This window comes from Poromitra crassiceps, assembly GCF_964638095.1.
Source record: "Poromitra crassiceps genome assembly, chromosome: 10".
NCBI lineage: Eukaryota > Metazoa > Chordata > Actinopteri > Beryciformes > Melamphaidae > Poromitra > Poromitra crassiceps.
Genome location: NC_139631.1, coordinates 20,584,408 through 20,601,981, shown reverse-complemented (window position 1 = coordinate 20,601,981; position 17,574 = coordinate 20,584,408). Strand labels below are relative to the sequence as shown.

The following is a 17,574-nucleotide window of genomic DNA, read 5'->3' as shown; positions in this document are numbered from 1 at the left end:
CTGACTTCTCATGGACCCTTTGCGTGGGATCCCATGCACATCCCTTGCAGGCACATGGGGACCTTACGTGGCTGGTAGTGCCAAGCTGTAGTATTGGAATGTGAACTATGTTTGTTTGTTTTTTCTTTCTCTGTCTGAGCCTTTTGTTGTTGTTTCTGTTTTACGTTTTGAAAATTGCAAAAAAAAAAAAAGAAAAAAAAAAAGAGCATTGTGGCAAGAGAGGCCTTCATTAGATCATTGTGTAAAGAGATGAGGCCTTCACTAGATTACAAAACATTGCTCTCTCATATTATATTGCAATACGCCCAATATGTCTCTTATTTGCATAGGTCAGGGATACTCAACCTGCTGTGCTCGGGGGCCACTTCTGCAAAATGACAGGAGGCCAGGGGCCAGTTAATAAACAAACAATAATAATATACATTTTTCTGTAGTGGATTGTAGTTTTTTTGGGGGTGTCATTTGGAGTTTAGTCTGACAATTTTGTGCACACAGGATAGTTACTGTATTAGTTAGGTTAAGTTAGTTAAGTACATATAAGTGCCTGAGCGGCGAGCAGGCGGCAATATTTGACAATTTAGCTGGAGCTCAGTCAAACTTTATTTAACGTTAGTTTTCATTGTGAATTAGAAAATGGTTGGGGGGCCACTCGGCACCCTACCGCAGGCCACATCTGGCCCCTGGGCCGCAAGTTGAGTTATCACTGGCATAGGTCATGTGATCAGGGCTCTTACATAACTTATCAGTAAGCCTGCCAAGTGCCGCTGTGCTGCAGCATCAGCAGTAGCACAGCCCAAGACCGGTTGTAGCCGTCATATAGGCTTTCTTGGAGCGTCCACAGGCTATTCAATGATGGGTCTCATAAGCAAAACAGCTTCGCTCACCGAGTCTACAGAAATGGCTGTTGGGTTCCCTCACAGTGGCCAGTGAGTGGCTGTTGGGTTCCCTCACAGTGGCCAGTGAGTGGCTGTTGGGTTCCCTCACAGTGGCCAGTGAGTGGCTGTTGGGTTCCCTCACAGTGGCCAGTGAGTGGCCAGTCTCCAGCCACAGCAGCTGTGACCGCAGGAGGGAAGTGGACGCCGCTCTGAGCGAGCAGACTGAGAACTTGCTGGACCTTGTGGCGTAGGGGGGAAGGCTGGCAGAGGGCTCGCACATCATCAGATATGTTCATCAGCCGGAGGAGGAAGGCGGCCCGGGCGAACAGGCCGCACAGGGTGCTATGGAAGCCAGCATCCATGAGAAGAGCCAGCCACGCCACGTCCAGCGTCTCACCTACAGAGAGAACAAAGCTCATTCCAACACAGAACAATTGTCGTCGCATATCGTCGCTCCTCATATCCCAGTTATCACTACCATTATATTCTCACTGAAATATGGTGGCGGCGGTGGGGGTGTGGGGTTACCTGGCTGGAGGTCTTTGCAAACTTCAAGGCCGTCCAGCACCTGTGCAACACTCTCTTCGGCCCACGCTCTCAGGCGCTGTGCCAAGGCAGAAGATTCAGAGTATTTATCCGCAATCCGCAGCAGGTAAGGCAGCAGACAGGCAGACATCACAGACGGCTCTGCAAACACATTGGCCTCATCCTGCTCATACAGACTGGCACACCTGAGGAAGACAACAATAACAGTTGAGCAATATCTAACAAAAGACAGCATTCATTCCGTGTGTAGTCTAGTGTTGTTTAGTGTGTACAGTAGTAGTGGTAACAAACACACCCTGTCTCCTTGGCTTCCCTCAGTACTGATATGAGGTCAGGCTCAGGCAGGTGACACAAGAGGACCTCCAGTGTGCCAGGGCTATCCCAGCATTCCTCCAGCAGCAGGTCCAGGAGGAAGGGCACCGCCTGGTTGACCTGCATGACGTAGACGGTCCGCTGCCCTCCTCCTCTAGGGGCATGGTGGAGCAGGGAGGTGAAACCTGCCACTTTCATCCTCACCTGCTGGCTTTCATCCTGCAGCAGGTAAAGGCCTGTGTTGATCAACCTGCAGAGGAAAGATGAGACAAATTCACTTTCTGTTGTATAAAGACTTTTTTTGCATTTGACTGACAACCCTTTCTGAAATCTCTCCGCACCTGGTCCTGATGGCTGAGAAAGTGTGGTCCTCTTTCTGGGCTTGGCTCATTAGGGGAACTCCAGCCAGACACAGAGCTTCAGCACAGGCCATCCTGAGGGCTTCAGGGGCGTCTGGGGACCGGTGGCACTCCAACACGCTACACCAACGTTGGGACATGGAAAGTGTCTGCCTGGTTTACACAGAGATAAGAATAAAGTCAGGGCAACAGATAAATAAAGCAATGGTTCCTTGTGTTTAAAATATATGTGATTGTATACTGAGGTAGACAACACTAAAATGTGTCAAATTTGGAGTCTGACCACTGGGAAAGCAGCAGGCTGGCAGCATACAGGGCCTGGGACAGGAACTCCGGTCCACCTCTCTGGCCCTCCAGGTCGCCTAGCAACAACTCCAGACATTCCAGCAGCACGGGCTCCTCCCGCGGGGCAAGTTGAGAAGGATGTTGGGGTAAGGTAAAATCACATCCAGCAGTCATCACTGCTACCAGGGCTGCCAGGTAGGTCCTGCGGTATTCCACACAGTGGCTCGACAGCGCCCCCCACAGGTTGGACTGGACACAGAGAAGATTTAGTTTTAATCAGTGTCAAATGGTCAGTGTGATCAGAAATTACAAGTATACCTGACTGGGGATCATATCATATGAAATATTTAAATTACAATATTCACATCACATCCACTACGAGTTTATTTTAAAGTATTAAACCTGCAGTAAGAGTAAGTGCTAAATTACTAAGCAGTTGTCACTATCTTTCCCTACTCTGCCTTTAGAGGGGGGTATATTAAACTTATCAGGCTAATGTGACGGGGAATCATTTAATCACTTCGCAGGATTTGGAAAGCCATCATTGGGGGATGGAGAGAATGTAACATGATGGTGAGATTGTTATCTAAATGAACCTATATGAACTTTATCAGAGCAAAGAATTAACAGACGGATATCCTTGACTATGCTTGTGTAAGTCTCCCTGATTACAGAATAGAATAGCTGATACACACACCCACTCTTATATTTCAGCCTATCTTTGTTTCCTTGATTTCCTCATATTGTGTTCTAGCAAAGGCGTTTTACTGAAAGCTGTTTGGCAGGTTCTGGGAGGCGTGTTTGCTTTCTATATGCCCCAGTCGAGTGAGCAGATCATATCTCACCTGCAACACCCTCTGGATAACCTGTCTCAAGTTGGTCTGTTGCAAGCCCCGCCCATCTACCACCCAACTGACCAATGTGAGCCTGAGATCTGGGCTCGCTGTAGAGAAGTTGTCCCAGATTTGACACACCCACTTTGGGTCTGCACAGAGAAAGTGGATGGCTTTTTGATGGAAGGACACCAACCCGACCTGTGGAGTTGACATACATAATGCATCAAAATATGCGTGTGTCTGTTTCCGTATGCGGGTGTGGGGGGTGTCAGAAAGTGTGACCAGCACCTGAAGCCTGTGTTGAGGCGTGTGAAGCTCACACAGGAGTGTCTCGCTGAGCTTGTTCAGGTAGACCTCTGAGCTGAATCTTCTTAGTGAGCCTGTCACTCCCAGGTAGGCCTCTCTCACCATGGGGCAGCGTTGAGCTCCGGTCACCAGCCACAGCGAGGCATCCACTCTGCTCACCACCTCACACAGCTCAGCTGAAGGGGCACTATAAACAGAAACACACGTGGATTCCAAAGCCTCAAAGTGTCTGATGAATGAATCAACCAGTTCCTTCAAGTCTCACCTGTCTGTGCAGAGAGCTCTGTCTAGGATGGCTTTGATCTGTAATAGTTGTCCGTGTAGCCGGTTGTGACAGCAGGGCTTGTGAGGGCCCGGCAGTTCCGCTGTCAGTCGGATGAGGATGTTCATGTACTCCGAGGTGGGAGTCATGGCAACCAAGGCCTTAGAGGCCATAACTCTCACGCTGTAGATGGGACTGGCTGCCAACTGGATTAAAGGAAGCAGGAAATCTGACAAAGCTCTGGGAAAGGAAGAGCAGAAAAGGCTATTACCGGCCAAACCACATTCAGTGTGGAGAAGATTCCTGAATACAACCACCAGATAAAGAACTAGCTAGATGTATCTTTTGTTGACACTTTCTCAGATGGTACAATATACCCACTACTTTCATCCAAACGGCTTCATAAAAGCATAGAGCTAACATATCAAACTGTGGTATTCAATGATGTGACATTGAGGCCCAAGAGTCTGCAGGTTTTCATTCCAAACAAAATTAGTGAAGCTCAATGGCACATGATTGAAAACCACTGCTATATAGGATTATAATAATTAGCCTGAGCAAATTGGATAATAACATGAAAGCAGTAATCACTCAGTCAAGTCTGGGCCGCCAGGCTGGAGTTTGGCTAACAAAGTGAGGACAGGGTAAAGCGCGGGCTGGAGGCGCAGCCTGGCTTCCCCAGATGGGCCCTGGAGGTCTTGTGCTGCCCCCTTCAGCTCCCCCAGGAGGAAGGGCTGCAGCGCAGGGTAGTGGGAGAAGAAGGCAGGGGGGGACATGCCATGCTGGGTAGGGCTGCCCTCCTCACCACTGGACCGCTGGCCAAGCATTCGCGAGCACAGAGAACCTGCCAACCGATTTTAATGGTATTCAGGGGGTCATAACAATATTTCATATTGTGGATATAGACTAAATGAAAACGTTTGAGTGCATCCAATAAATGTCTAAAACTGTGTATAATACATAGGAAACTGAAGTGAAGCATTATTTAATGTCTTACTGTAGAGTTGCAGAGCAGCGTTCCTCATGGCCCAGCAGGGGGACCTGAGCAGAGTGAGGGACAAGATGGCTACAGCAGGAGCAAAGTGGAGGACAGCTCCTCCCAGCCCAGAGCCACGCACCAGGGCCTGCAGAGTGTGAACTGCACACACCTATTAGGGACGGGGAGAATGCCATATTAGATAGAAAGTATCTCAAATTGTTTGACGAGCGATACATCGCTCTGTGGTTAAACATTGCACCATTTTCCATTTGTGTGAGTGTGTCTATGAACCTGTGGCAGGTCCAGTGTTTGGTCCCAGCTCTGAGGCAGAGGCGTTCTGGCTGTGTCCAGTAAGGTGTGCATGCTGTGGGCTAGCAGTGGCCGTGCTTTACAGGCCTCCTCTGCAGACACCACACACAGGATGAGCATGGGCAACCCCGCCGCCCGTCGGGTCACAGACGTACAACGAGGAGACTGCAGAACCTGCAGCCCCTGGAGAGAGAGGAAAGGATGTGTATCAGCCAGCCAGCAGTCCAGCTACTCAATTTGTTAACAGAGGAGAATGTATGTGCCCACAGGAACGCCTATGACAGCTCACTTGTTTCAGCATGTGTGCTGGAATATCCTGAAGCTCTGGGTTATTGCTGCTGAGTAGGGAGGCACAGAACTTGGTGAAGCCCACACAGCATCCTTCTACCGCCCCCTGGTGAACAGAAGCATGTATTTCAGGGAAGTGGATGAGAGCATTGAGGTGATCTGACTTGATGCCTAGTGGTGGATGTGTAACTCTTACCCAGTGGCGACATTTCAGAAGGATATCCTTGAACACTTTTGATGCTCTTCTTAGGTCCTCCGTCGTTAGAAGGGACTCAGTGGGTTTGGATTCGGCAAGGATTCTCTCCACCAGAGAACCTAGAAAGATTCCAATTTCCTTATGAGGATAAAACAGAAGCATGCAAAAATTAAGAATATATACAAAAAACATATACACAATACAGCATGGATTAGTGTCTGTCAAATTGTTATTTTACCTTGAGGGAGACCCAGCAGCAGGTAAGAACCAGGCTGTGTTCCTCCGATAGCAGAACACACTCGTCTCCCTCCCCAATCAGAGAGCTGATGGCATTCCCCATGTCACAGAGAGAAGGCAGGGCGTCTAGGAAATAATGCAGCAATTTAAAGCATGCATCAGATACTGTAGTGTCGTGAATATGAAATGTCTTCTGTCTTCTCTCCTGCCGATTGGTACTTTACCACTCTCATCAGCACCAGAGTCCTGAGCTCCATACAGCACACCCAGCAGAAGCAGAGAGATCTTCTCCAGCAGGCCCAGCAGCTCAGTGGCCAGACTGTGGTCAACTATGTCACATACACTGCTGGGTGCCTCGAGCACACACCTCTCAAGGGCACTCAAGACACCTGAAACATCATTCATGACAAGGTTTTATATCTCATCTCAAGTACATCATCTTCTGAGGTTCATTGTTTGTGGTAGATAGATGCCAATGCGGTTGATCTCTGGACTCACCGTGTATAGGTTTGGTTCTTGCAGCAAGCATCATGTCAGCCTTGGCTGTGAGGTAGTGCTGCTCCAGCTCCTTCACCAGGTATCTGACCACACTGGAGGTCTTAGGGTCCCCTACACTGCTGACAGCAGCGTCACTGTCCAGCCAGCGCTCCTGGGACCGGTCTTCTGATCTGCAGACAGTGCAGACAGAAGAGTTAACAACCGCTTTATAACTTACAATTACAGCAGGCCAGATTCTGAAGGCATGTAGAATGCAAAGCTTACTTTTGAAGAAGGACCTTCATCATCAGAGCTCCCATCTGAGCCTCCTGCACCCGAGGTCTGCACAGAAGCTGTTTGGTTCGTGCGAACAGCACACCGGTGATGTCATCTGGAAAACTGGGTGGGAAAAACCTCAACAATAACCCTGCGGAAAGCTCTCGAATCTGGAGAAGGAAAAGGATACTTAAATATCTTCAAACTACTGATTATCTTATTCCCTTTATTGTCAGCCCAGTTCAGTACTGTTTTAGAACTATAAAGAATAAGTGTGAGACAGGTTGAGGCAGCACTACCTCATTGGTAGAGTCTTCTAAACAGCCAATCAGAACAAGCTGTTTTTCCCTGGAGAAGAAATCCCACTGTCCTCTTTGTCTGGCACAGTTAATAAGCGATCCCATGGTCACTGCAAAAATGATTTTATCAAGCTCATTAAAATTCCACAGCATTATAAAAGACATGTGGACAGTGGACACACATATAAACAACCTGACACATATAAGCACCATACACTAGCCGATAGACTAAATTTTGGCCTGAATCCTCCATTCGCATGGCTGCTGCACTGACCTGGAGGCTGGCCCTTCTTCTTGTCTGGGCTCCAGGTGTCTGTGCAGGTCTCCAGTACTGCAGACAGCAGCAGCAACACGGTCTTCTTCCTCTGGTAACTGTGTCCTGCTGCCAGATAGCAGTATGGAAGCTGCCCCAACCATTCCACAAAACCTACAAGGAAATATACAGGTTTCAAAAGTAGTCATACAAATATTACTATTAATAATAATAATAATGAAAAAATAACTGTATGATTTTAGTTATGTTTAACTTATTTACACTGTATAATTTGACAGCATAAATAGGGATACATTGAAAACAAGTAAAATATTATAGTGAGTCAGTATGAATAATAATAAAAATCTATACCTACTTTTGAAACAAATGGTGTATATACGGTATATAGGCTACTATATAAACTTGAATTTAACAATCGTATGATACATTTCTGTCAATCTGTCCTGTAGAACCGTTGTATTTATAAAGGTAAAAAAGCAGCTTTCATCCATCTCACCTATTCCCTGCTCCAGTATAACTTGTGCCGTCTTGCCGTCTGCTTTCTTTTTGCCCTTGTTTCCTCTGACATGTGCCAAGCAGCTGTCTCTGATGCGCAGCACAAACCTCTTCACTCCTACGTGGAAATGCTGGCGGAAAGGTGAGGACTCGCAGTTTAGGTTCTGAGGAACAAATGTCCTCATTATGAACAGCTCCTCGGCGGTCGGAGCCTCCTTGGTCTTTGGGGTGCAGCACAGGAAATTGAGGGCAGCGAGACGGACTTTGTCATCCCCGGATCCCAGAGCGAGCTGGAGGGTCTCGCGGGTCTCGCCGCCCTGCAGGGCCCAGGGAGAGTGGCCGGTTGTGGCCCGATGGCAACTCATGATGCAAGCCCAGGCGTGGAGGTGGCCCGGGGCGGCCGGGTCCAGCGAGGCCAGCAGAGGCTCCACAGCGGAGGGGAAGACTTGGAAGGTGCAGGGTAATAATTGGGTGGAGCTGTTGTTCTGTAAAAGCGGCACCTCGGAAGTCAAAGCCTCAAGTAGGATGGGCAGCCAATGCGCTGCCCACTGATTGGCCAGATCCAGCTCATTGGGCGGAGTGTCCTTTGCTGAGCCATCGCACAGCTCTCGCCTCTGCTGCTGCATCAGACATTTGTAAAGCTCTGATGCACATGGTGACAGGTGGTTGGTGGACAAGCACTTCAGGAGATGATCGGGTAGTTCAAGGTATTGCTCCAGCACCTGATTCATAAAAGAAACATGCATCAAAGTCATCATCGCCACCACTGACGACACTACATTATTAATACTGTAATAACTCTTAATCCTCACCGTATCAGTACCCAAGTATGGGAGTAGAGCACAAAGGGGGGCGTATTTGGCTTTGGCCTCCCATGGGAGTTTGGTTATGCGCTGAAGCAGGGTTGAATTAAGGGACTTCTTTGTGTCACCAAACTGCTCACAGTCCATCTCATAGAGCTCCAGCAGCAGACAAAAGGCACTGCGCACAAACTCTGACAGACCCTCTACCTGCGAATGAACATCAAGAAAGATACAATTGAACAATAGTAATACTCTTAAGTGTTTGGAGTAGCCATGGGCGAAGTAAAGCCTTTTAAAACATTTAATCTGGCTTATATATACATGTCTCCAATATATGTCCAATTTGCTTTGATGAGAACATGAGTATCCCACAGTAAGAGATAGTAATAGATCCCATTTGAATTTGCAAGAGTAGGCCTAGACTTTATTTTTTTATAAAGAAAGCATGCCAATTGCTTTAATAAGCAGTACGCTATTGTAAAAGATTGTTAAAAAGAGATTTCAGACAAAAAGACATTTGTTGTTATGCTAGGTGTCAAGTTGAAATGATTGGGATATATCTAGGTCCTGCCTTTTGTTTTGTTTTTGCCAAGTTTCTGATTTAGAATAATTGAGTGAAGTTAATCCGACTCACTGGGCTTTCAGCATTGGTCCAGATAACCTGAATGAGCTGCTGTTGCAGGCTGCCATCGTCGAGCAGAAGGCGAACACCTGTCATCTTCCAGAGATCAGCCAGGCTCTCTTTAACTTTCTTCAGCCACAGTGTCAACACTGCAACAAAACCTCATATTTAAACAACGGATTTTTTCCATTCAACATGAATAAACACCTTGTGGACAATATTCACCTTCAAAGGCGTAGTAGTGACAGTCCAGCTTCTCCTCACACAATGCAAAGACCAGTGGAAAGATACCGCCCAGCAGTAAACACATCTGAAACACCGGGTATGATTGGCCATTTTTGCTTTTGTTTTCTAATATAATGGAAGCACAACAGACAAAGGTAAAACATGCTAGACTTGGATCGTTCTAAATCACATTTACCTCTGCGTTTTCCACACCAGAACAGAGAAGGATGTGCGGTCGGCAGCAGGTCAGAAGGCCCCGGCTCACAGCCAGTCTGTCCACTCCATCCTGCGCTGTGGGTTCACACTGCACCTGGAGACCACCGACAGCCAGCAGCCAGCGCTCTGGGAAATAACATGAATAACAGCATTCACATTCTACACTGTATAGAAGTGAGTTTGTTTTGCGTAGTTTTACAGGATTTCTGCTTTATTGGAGAGTAAAACAACAGGAAAGACTTGGGGGATGAAAGGTCATAACGGTTGGCACAACTTGAGAGCCAGACTAAAACTCAGTGCATTTACATACATGTATATTCATATTCTAATATAAGCAGTACTACTCAAGTTTTCTTTCTTAATTGACTTGCCTTGTTATTTATTAGCAGTGTCAAAAATCACCCGGAAAAGGGGAATTACAGGAGCCTCATGTCCAGTCTTTGAAGGTGGAGAAAGCAGCCCCATGGTAGTGAATTCCAAAATGATCTTTCTGATCATGTGTACAGCGTTGATGGCTAGATACCTGAATGTGAGACCTGCAGCAGACTCCAGGCAGCAGCTCGTCCAGCCTTGCTCTCTGGCGCTGTGTTGATCAGCATGGCCACAGCAGTGCCGGCCAGCAGGCGCGTGTCCCTGTTGGAGCACTGCAGCACAGGAGAGAGGCATGGACTGGTCAGATGGAAGGAAGGCAACAGGTGAGCAATTTGCTATTTCAATCAGGTAAACTGCACTGGTCAATTAGACAGAGACCTTCCCAAGGATTATGTCCATAAGAGCCTGCAGGATGCTCTGCACTGCTGGGCTCCCGTGCTGCTCCAGCTCCACCCACACCAGAGAAGCTACTTCACCAGGCAGCAGCTGAAATATCTGCAAACACGCCTGGGAAGATCACACTTCTCAGGTCAGTAAAAAAGATGACACATAGATCTGTGCCAAACGCAGAAGATTCAATCTTGTGGCAAGCATGGCTGCTCTACATCTACCTTAACAGCAGTGTAACACTGTGGTCCATCTCTCCATCCCTCTCGTTGCAGTACCACAGGGAACAGCTCAGCCACTTTATTCAGCAAGGACGGGTACCTCACTCGCCACACCTCTCGACCAACAGTGCTGTCCTCCAAGAACATGCAGGCTGAAAAGGGAAATGACAATTAAATGAAAGGTTAAATATGATAGGAGTGACACACACCTGCCATATTGCCATCTTTAACCTACACCAACCTCTCTGGAGATCCTCAATAGACAATATCTGAAAAAGAAAACCAGTTGAAAGTTATCAGCAGTGCTTTTGTATAGATTTAAATGAAAAAAGCTTGCAAACAATGGTAAATTGGGTCTTCTGTACCTGGTCAGTGTGGACTATGGTGTGCAAACAATGACAGGTTTCTCTAAAAACCAGCTGGTGGTCCACCTTTGCCAGATATTGCAGCATCTGTAAAGGAAAGATGAAGTCTCAGCAAGATCTTTTTTTCTTTTCTTTAAAGCACAAATCCAGTCAGAACAGACATAGAGCTGACCTGGTCCAGCTTACGACTGGCCATAGAAATGTTGACCATCTGCAGCTGCATGGAGATAAGGAGTCTGATGAGAAGCAGCAGGTGCCTCTCCTCTAAGACATGAAGCTGTGTCCCTGGGATGTTTCTCAAGAGCTGGGCAGCCTCCTCCAAACAGCGCTCCTTACATCTTTTCACACTAGTCCTGTTCATGAAAGCATAAACGTTCAGTTAACATTACACATTAACGACTAATGTTATTTGCACACGACAATAATACTCCAACTGTGCACGTCATAAGTCTTTGACTGTCATTGATTTAAGCCACTGATGCTGTGATTGGTTACTCACCTGGAAGATTCATCCAGTTTATTGATAAAGAGCTTGAGTGCTTGGCTGACATCTTCTGGTGTTTTGTTCTCAGTGATCTTACAATCTTGTAGACTTGTCAGCAGATCTTCAAACGGTAACATTGTTTTATTAAATCCACGTTTTGATATCCTGATGTTGTCAGACACGTTGTAGCGACAGTGGTCGCGTCACGTGACAAAACTCTTATTCTGCTATTACTGGACCAGCGATCACACAATTACAGTGAGATGCTGCTGCTGCTGCCACCTAGCGACAGTGTCGGTATAGCAGGGTCTCTCGTCGAGTCTTGACCTGAACCATGCCATGGAGATGGAGGGCTAAATGTATGGAGGTTCTCTGGTGCGTTCGTTGGTGGGAGAATAACGAATAATATACATTTTCTTCGCCAATGCACTACAAATGGGCAAGGGATGGCGTCCGTGTTTTCCTTAATGTAGTACCACTCCAGGCCAGTTGGCGTCGCTCTTGGTTATTATAAGCGTGTTTCTTCTGGCTGCACGGGAGCAAGACAATTTCTAGGCTGTGATTGGTTTACGATTCGTTGCCAAGACGATCCCACGGTTTATGTCGAAGGCTAACGAATGGCTAACATAATATCTAGCATTAATTCATGTATATTTCTATTTCTGATCATTTTCCTGTCCCATACCAAAGGCAATCTCGGTAAGACCTTCATTGAGTCGTACAATTTCACTTGTTTTATATTTACCTCATAAACGAACCCCAGCAAACTTAACTGAGCTAGAAAGTCATGTACAATGTACGCTATGTAGCGTTAACTACTGCTAACAAATTTGCAATAGATATTATGTAACATACAGCAATCCGTAATGTTGTGTCCAATAGTTTTTCAGCCGTCCTATATCACTGCAACTGGACCCACGCTTACTGCATTCCTGCATGGAAACGTCTCTGGCATATCGCTGAATCTCAGGACAGTATCTCCATCCAATAAAACAGGTAAGGTAAAACGGCCATGTAACCCGAATCCTTGTCTTTCTCTTTGGAAGACCAGCAAACCAGTTTTAAAAGTTACTCTCTTGTTGAAGTAAGATGTGTGTACAATTTCACCATGTTCCTGACTTCCCATAAAACGAGAGAGAGAAATGCAAATGATTGTGCCTAGAGATGGCTGCGTTGCGTAATTTGTTGTTTTGTGCAGATTTGATGGTTTTGGTTACTTTTTACAGGAAGACTTTCTCCACCATCATGCATAGCCGAGTCAACACAATGGACTCTCACAAGGGAACAGTTGGGAAAGGTAATATGCCAATTTTGCCTTGAATGGTAATGTCAAACACAGTGGCAATTATTGGGTTGTTACTATTAGAGTAACAAAAACTGGCCTACATTGTAATAAAACAGACCTCTCATCATCTACCTGAATGTTTGTCCTTGGTGCCCCAGACTGCAGTTCGAGTTCAGCTGCAACTGAATCAAAGCCTGCATTTGTGTGGTGACAATGAGACAGACACCGACTGCTGTCCAAAGCCACTTTGTGTGCTAGAGACTCTCCAGTTGTCTGCCTGTATGAGAGGCACGCCTCAGGCATCACTGCTCATCCAGGCCAAGATATATGCGCTGCTTCTCCCCACTGACTCTGGATCAGGTAGGTCCAAGATGATCTTGTATCTCATCACAGTGGGATTTGTTTTATGTAGATAATGTAATTAATCTCTCATTATATTTAAATCTCATATCTCCTATCCTATTTCAGAAAATAAAACTCTCATTCCCAACCAAGTGTACCAACCACTTGGCTCCTGTCCCTGTGACCTCACACTTGAAGCATGTGACATACGCTGCTGCTGTGACATGGTATTCATGTCGATCTTTATTTTTTACATATTCTACAAGAGCACAAATGTGTTTGACTGACATGTGTGTGTCTGTATTACTTGACCTTTGTCATTCACACTAACAGGACTGTTCCCCTGAAGATTTGAAGCTGTTTGAGTTCCACTGTCTCCCCGGCCCATTCGGTGGCCATGTCTCTCCTACTCCTGACTACCAGTGCTCTGCCCAGGCCTCTGAAAATTCCCCAGACTGGTTTCCATTTTTATGTGTCCACTCCCCACCTGAGAACAACCCCTACCTTGGACTCTTTTACCAGGGAGACACTATGTGAGCAACGAATGCCGCAATATACTGTACATGTATTTGTGTTGTTTATTGCATTCTGCAATGTATTGATGTTTTGTGTTGTGTATACAACATATATCTGATGCTTTAAACTTGACTTTATCCAGTATACCAAAACCTGGCCCATCCTTCCAAAGGCCTATATTGTCAGCACCGTTGTCAACTGATCTCTATAGACAAGGAAGTCCCATTTTCACCTTAGATGATCAGTACTTCGCTATTCCTCAGGTATGCATATTAATTTGTACACAATCACAGCTTATTTAAGATTACCTTATGTATTGTGTCTGTTTCCAATGCTCTCTCATCAAATGGCCTTTATATCATTGTTCCACAGAAATGTCTTGCTGGGCAGTGTATGGACAACGCTCCTGTGGCATTTTTGAAAAACTTCAATGACAAGTGTGTAACCCTGCTCCGCTCCTGCCCAGATTTACAAACAGCACCAACTGATTTGACAGTTCAAGTAAAGAATGGCCAAGGAGGTACAGTATGTTGCTCATCATAGCATTGTTTTGGACGTCTGTAAGCACTTTCCATGCTTACTATGATTGTAACTTTATTTCAGCTATTTGATTCCACAATTTATTTGTTTGTTTATCATTTTTGCTGGATCTATTTTTTCAGGTGTAGTTACAGTGAATGTGGTAGATGAAGTGGCCCTTGACTTAAGTCAGTTTGTCTCAAGCACAGATGCTGTTGACTCTCCAGGTATGGAGGTTACATCCTTACCATTGCTATAATAACTTTAATTGACAATTAACTTGAATGTTTGGAATTGTTTTGTTTCATTCATTCATTTTCACTTCCTGTGCTTGCATAACCCGTTGCTGAAGATGAGATGCAGGTATGTGAGAATGTGACCTTGGCCTTGGATTACAAATTCTTCTGGCAAGGAAATGGCATCACAAACATCACAGTAACACGCACGGCTGGGATTATCACTTTGAATGGGAGTGGTAAGTGGCTGTAACTTTTACCCACGATTTGGTTGATGACCATTAAAACTTGATGCATGTGTTCAGTGAATTGTGGTCTTACCTTTGCTGTTCCAACTCTTTAGCTGTGACGTTAACTGCTAGGTATTCCGCTGTGTTTCTGAATGGAGAATTCATGGGTGAACCGAACTCAGGGAAAACAGGTGAGTGCTACATTAGACACCTTTTTCCTGACAAAGCTCGTGAAATATTCTGTCTGAAACATGTTACACTGGTTTACATATAAACATTTTAAATGACCCCAGGGTATCAGGTGGGAAGGCCTGTTATTGCAGGGTTTGTGGATACTTTGGAGAATAATACAGGATCCATTGAGAGGACCTCAATCAATCTTTGGAAGCCAGGTAATACTCATTTTGTCACTTTAAAATATTAGTATTGTGATAACAAGCTAATTGCATAATGCAACATAATAGTGTAGTGTGACTGAATAATGTATGAAAATCAGTGGTGTTCTTCACTGTCTAAACTTGTAAAGCCTGCTCTTGTCTCTGTTAACAGTGGGTGATGGACTCTGTTCCACCGCTGAGAAGAGCCCAATTCTGTTTGAGGAGAATTCAACTGCAGGATGTCTGCTACCTGTCAGCCTGCAGAATGTGACTCAGTGTAACCTCCTGAGGTGAGTCACTGAGAGTGACTTTATGTCTCATATTGTGATATACAAGTCTCTTTGTCTATGTAAAATATTGTGTTCTGTCTCCTGTAGAGAGACGGTTGCTTCTCTCCAGGCTGCTTTGATTACAGCAACATATGTGGCTAAGAGTGGAGACCCAGATGCACTAACCACGGCAGACTGGGTGAACATAATCTGTGAGTAGGTGATTATAAATTGTAGTTTTCTTTGCACAATACAGACCATGGATCTCTAATCAGATCATGCCCTTGTTAAATAATAACAACAACCCTCTTTTATTTTTTATTTTTTATAGCAGTTCAAAAAAAATTAAAACACATTTTATTTTATTTTTTACTTTGGTTCCAACTAAACCTAACTAATGTTGCTCATAACATCCAAATTCCAGTTGTGCCACTGAACTCAAGCAAGCCCGTGGAAGACGACACCAGTTCATGCTGGGGGATTCCATCCCACCAACACATCCATGTTAGGAGTATTATCACAGCCGTGGTGCAGGGCAAACCTCAAAGGGAGATCCACACTCTGCAAGTCAGGTGTGTGCCAACACATTGTATTATACTCATTACATACTAGCCTGGGTAAACCCAGCCTCCACGTGACCTCTATCTATGTGCTATCAGTCTTGTGACTGCGTGTATCTGACCAAGCCGGAGGTAACACGGGGGTGCAAACCTGCAACCCTTGTGTTGTAGGCAGGGAATCTACTGTTACACTACCCGGACGCCAGACTGCTGATCATTTTAAGTCACTATGTCCTAAGTCTCATTAGATCTATGAAATATTGTAAGTTACTGTAAGTCAAAAGCCTCATGTTGTTGTTGTTTTTTTGCATTTTTCAGTTACAGTCTGTCTACTTGGGAACTGGATTGTGGAGGAGGTGACTCTTCTCCATGTGTGGACCTGATGGAGACTCAGTTGTTCCCTGTCACCTCCTCAGCCACATTCACTGACATCCCTATCAACACAGGACCACCCAAGACCAGGTGCTCCCTCAAACAATAAGACTGTCCCAACAGCGATCACTGTGAGTCAAATAAATTACTCCTCTATGAGTTGTCAGATTCTGACTGCGGTGCTCTGTTCCGACCTTGTGTTTCCCAGGTTTCAAATCAACTACACAGAGTATGACTGTGACAGGAATGATGTGTGTTGGCCTGAGCTCGCCTTCCCCATCACCAGGTATTACACAGGTGAGAAATTGCCTTCTCCTAAGAGGACTGTACTGTTTTTGGAACATTTTTCTTTTACATTCATTTTTGCTGGAAATTACCTCCACGGTTGAAAATGTCGGTGAAAATCCTGAATATTAAAGATGAAACCGGACGGACAAACACGTCTTTATTTGTCACAAACACCGTGGAATGCACACACGTGCATGGCAGCCAGTACACACACACACACACACATGCTTTGGGGCACCGTGCAATTTGTCCTCCGCGTTTGACCCATCCTGGCTCGTCCTCCTCCATGGTTCAGGCCAGGAGCGGTGGACAGTTGCAGTGAAGCGCCCGGGGACCAACTTTCTTCCAACCGCCGCTGGTCAGACTACGATCTTCTGCATGTTTTTAGTGTGGGGTTATATATGGAGGAACCCTAGGGAGCACGGGAAGAACATGCAAACTCCACACAGTAAGGCCCTTTCCACGTGATAGCCCACCTGGGCAGTAGGCACTGAAGACATGGGAGGAACACATCCTCAGCGTCCCAGGCGGGAATCGAACTCAGGACCTTCTAGCTGTGAGGCGACAGCGCCACCACTGTGCCCACAAAATGTCAGTGAAAATCCATCATCTGATCTGGCCTTACTGCTCAAACCTCCATAAATAATTATTATTTCAGTTGCAACACAATTGGTTATAGCCTACACCATCATATAAATAACCAAATAAGAGCCAGTCCTATGCAACTGCTCCCTGGATGGGTGCAGAAGCAAACCTGTGCCTTCAAGCTGAAATGCCTCCACAACCCCCCACAGCTATGAAACAATTCTGCAGGAAACACTGATTTGATGAGGATGTATACTGACAGTAGCATTAATGATATCTCCCCCCTCTCCCTCCCAGGCGAGCCATATTCCCAGTCACTGGCTAAAGGCCTCATCTTGGTTTTCTTCTTCCTCGCTGCCTCAGTCCTTGGGACTCCATGGAGACAAATCCGACAGGCATGGAGCAGCGCATCTCTCTAAAACCCAGGACCATGAGGAAATTCAATTAAAAAAAAATATAGGAAGACAGGTAGATTGGTAGTGAGATTAACCTTACCTTGCTCAAGATTATTTAAATGGCACTGAAATGTAATTTTCTTCTTCTATGGATATTTTTTTTATAAGAATGTTTAACATGTTTCTTGTGACAGTGTAAATAATTGTGCTGGACCTTTGTGTGTGTGTGTGTGTGTGTGTGTGTGTGTGTGTGTGTGTGTGTGTGTGTGTGTGTGTGTGTGTGTGTGTGTGTGT

General features: G+C 45.7%; 2 protein-coding genes across 2 annotated transcripts; one reads left to right on the top strand and one right to left on the bottom strand.

The window, feature by feature from the left end:
- Nucleotides 1-889: 889 nt before the first annotated feature.
- Nucleotides 890-11,443, bottom strand: LOC310784308 (tRNA (32-2'-O)-methyltransferase regulator THADA; the record flags this gene model as incomplete). The annotated part of the gene is made up of 31 exons (XM_083645325.1): nt 890-1,272; nt 1,404-1,606; nt 1,717-1,983; nt 2,075-2,245; nt 2,376-2,626; nt 3,223-3,411; nt 3,502-3,706; nt 3,785-4,021; nt 4,373-4,625; nt 4,779-4,929; nt 5,052-5,252; nt 5,359-5,463; nt 5,554-5,691; nt 5,792-5,916; nt 6,015-6,179; nt 6,289-6,458; nt 6,553-6,713; nt 6,843-6,952; nt 7,117-7,269; nt 7,613-8,333; nt 8,424-8,621; nt 9,049-9,185; nt 9,262-9,346; nt 9,458-9,603; nt 10,001-10,121; nt 10,228-10,356; nt 10,461-10,609; nt 10,699-10,726; nt 10,823-10,909; nt 10,995-11,175; nt 11,322-11,443. 31 exons carry the CDS (start codon nt 11,441-11,443, stop codon nt 890-892), a joined length of 5,742 nt encoding a protein of 1,913 aa, XP_083501451.1.
- A 447-nt stretch (nt 11,444-11,890) lies between these two features.
- tctn2 (tectonic family member 2) lies at nt 11,891-17,505 on the top strand. The gene is made up of 18 exons (XM_083644459.1): nt 11,891-12,005; nt 12,189-12,302; nt 12,533-12,603; nt 12,750-12,951; nt 13,060-13,160; nt 13,267-13,466; nt 13,592-13,712; nt 13,822-13,969; nt 14,112-14,195; nt 14,321-14,443; nt 14,548-14,625; nt 14,728-14,826; nt 14,984-15,101; nt 15,189-15,292; nt 15,505-15,652; nt 15,959-16,102; nt 16,221-16,309; nt 17,183-17,505. The coding sequence occupies exons 1-18, from the start codon at nt 11,924-11,926 to the stop codon at nt 17,302-17,304; spliced, it is 2,148 nt and encodes a 715-aa protein (XP_083500585.1). The 5' UTR covers nt 11,891-11,923; the 3' UTR covers nt 17,305-17,505.
- Nucleotides 17,506-17,574: the final 69 nt, after the last annotated feature.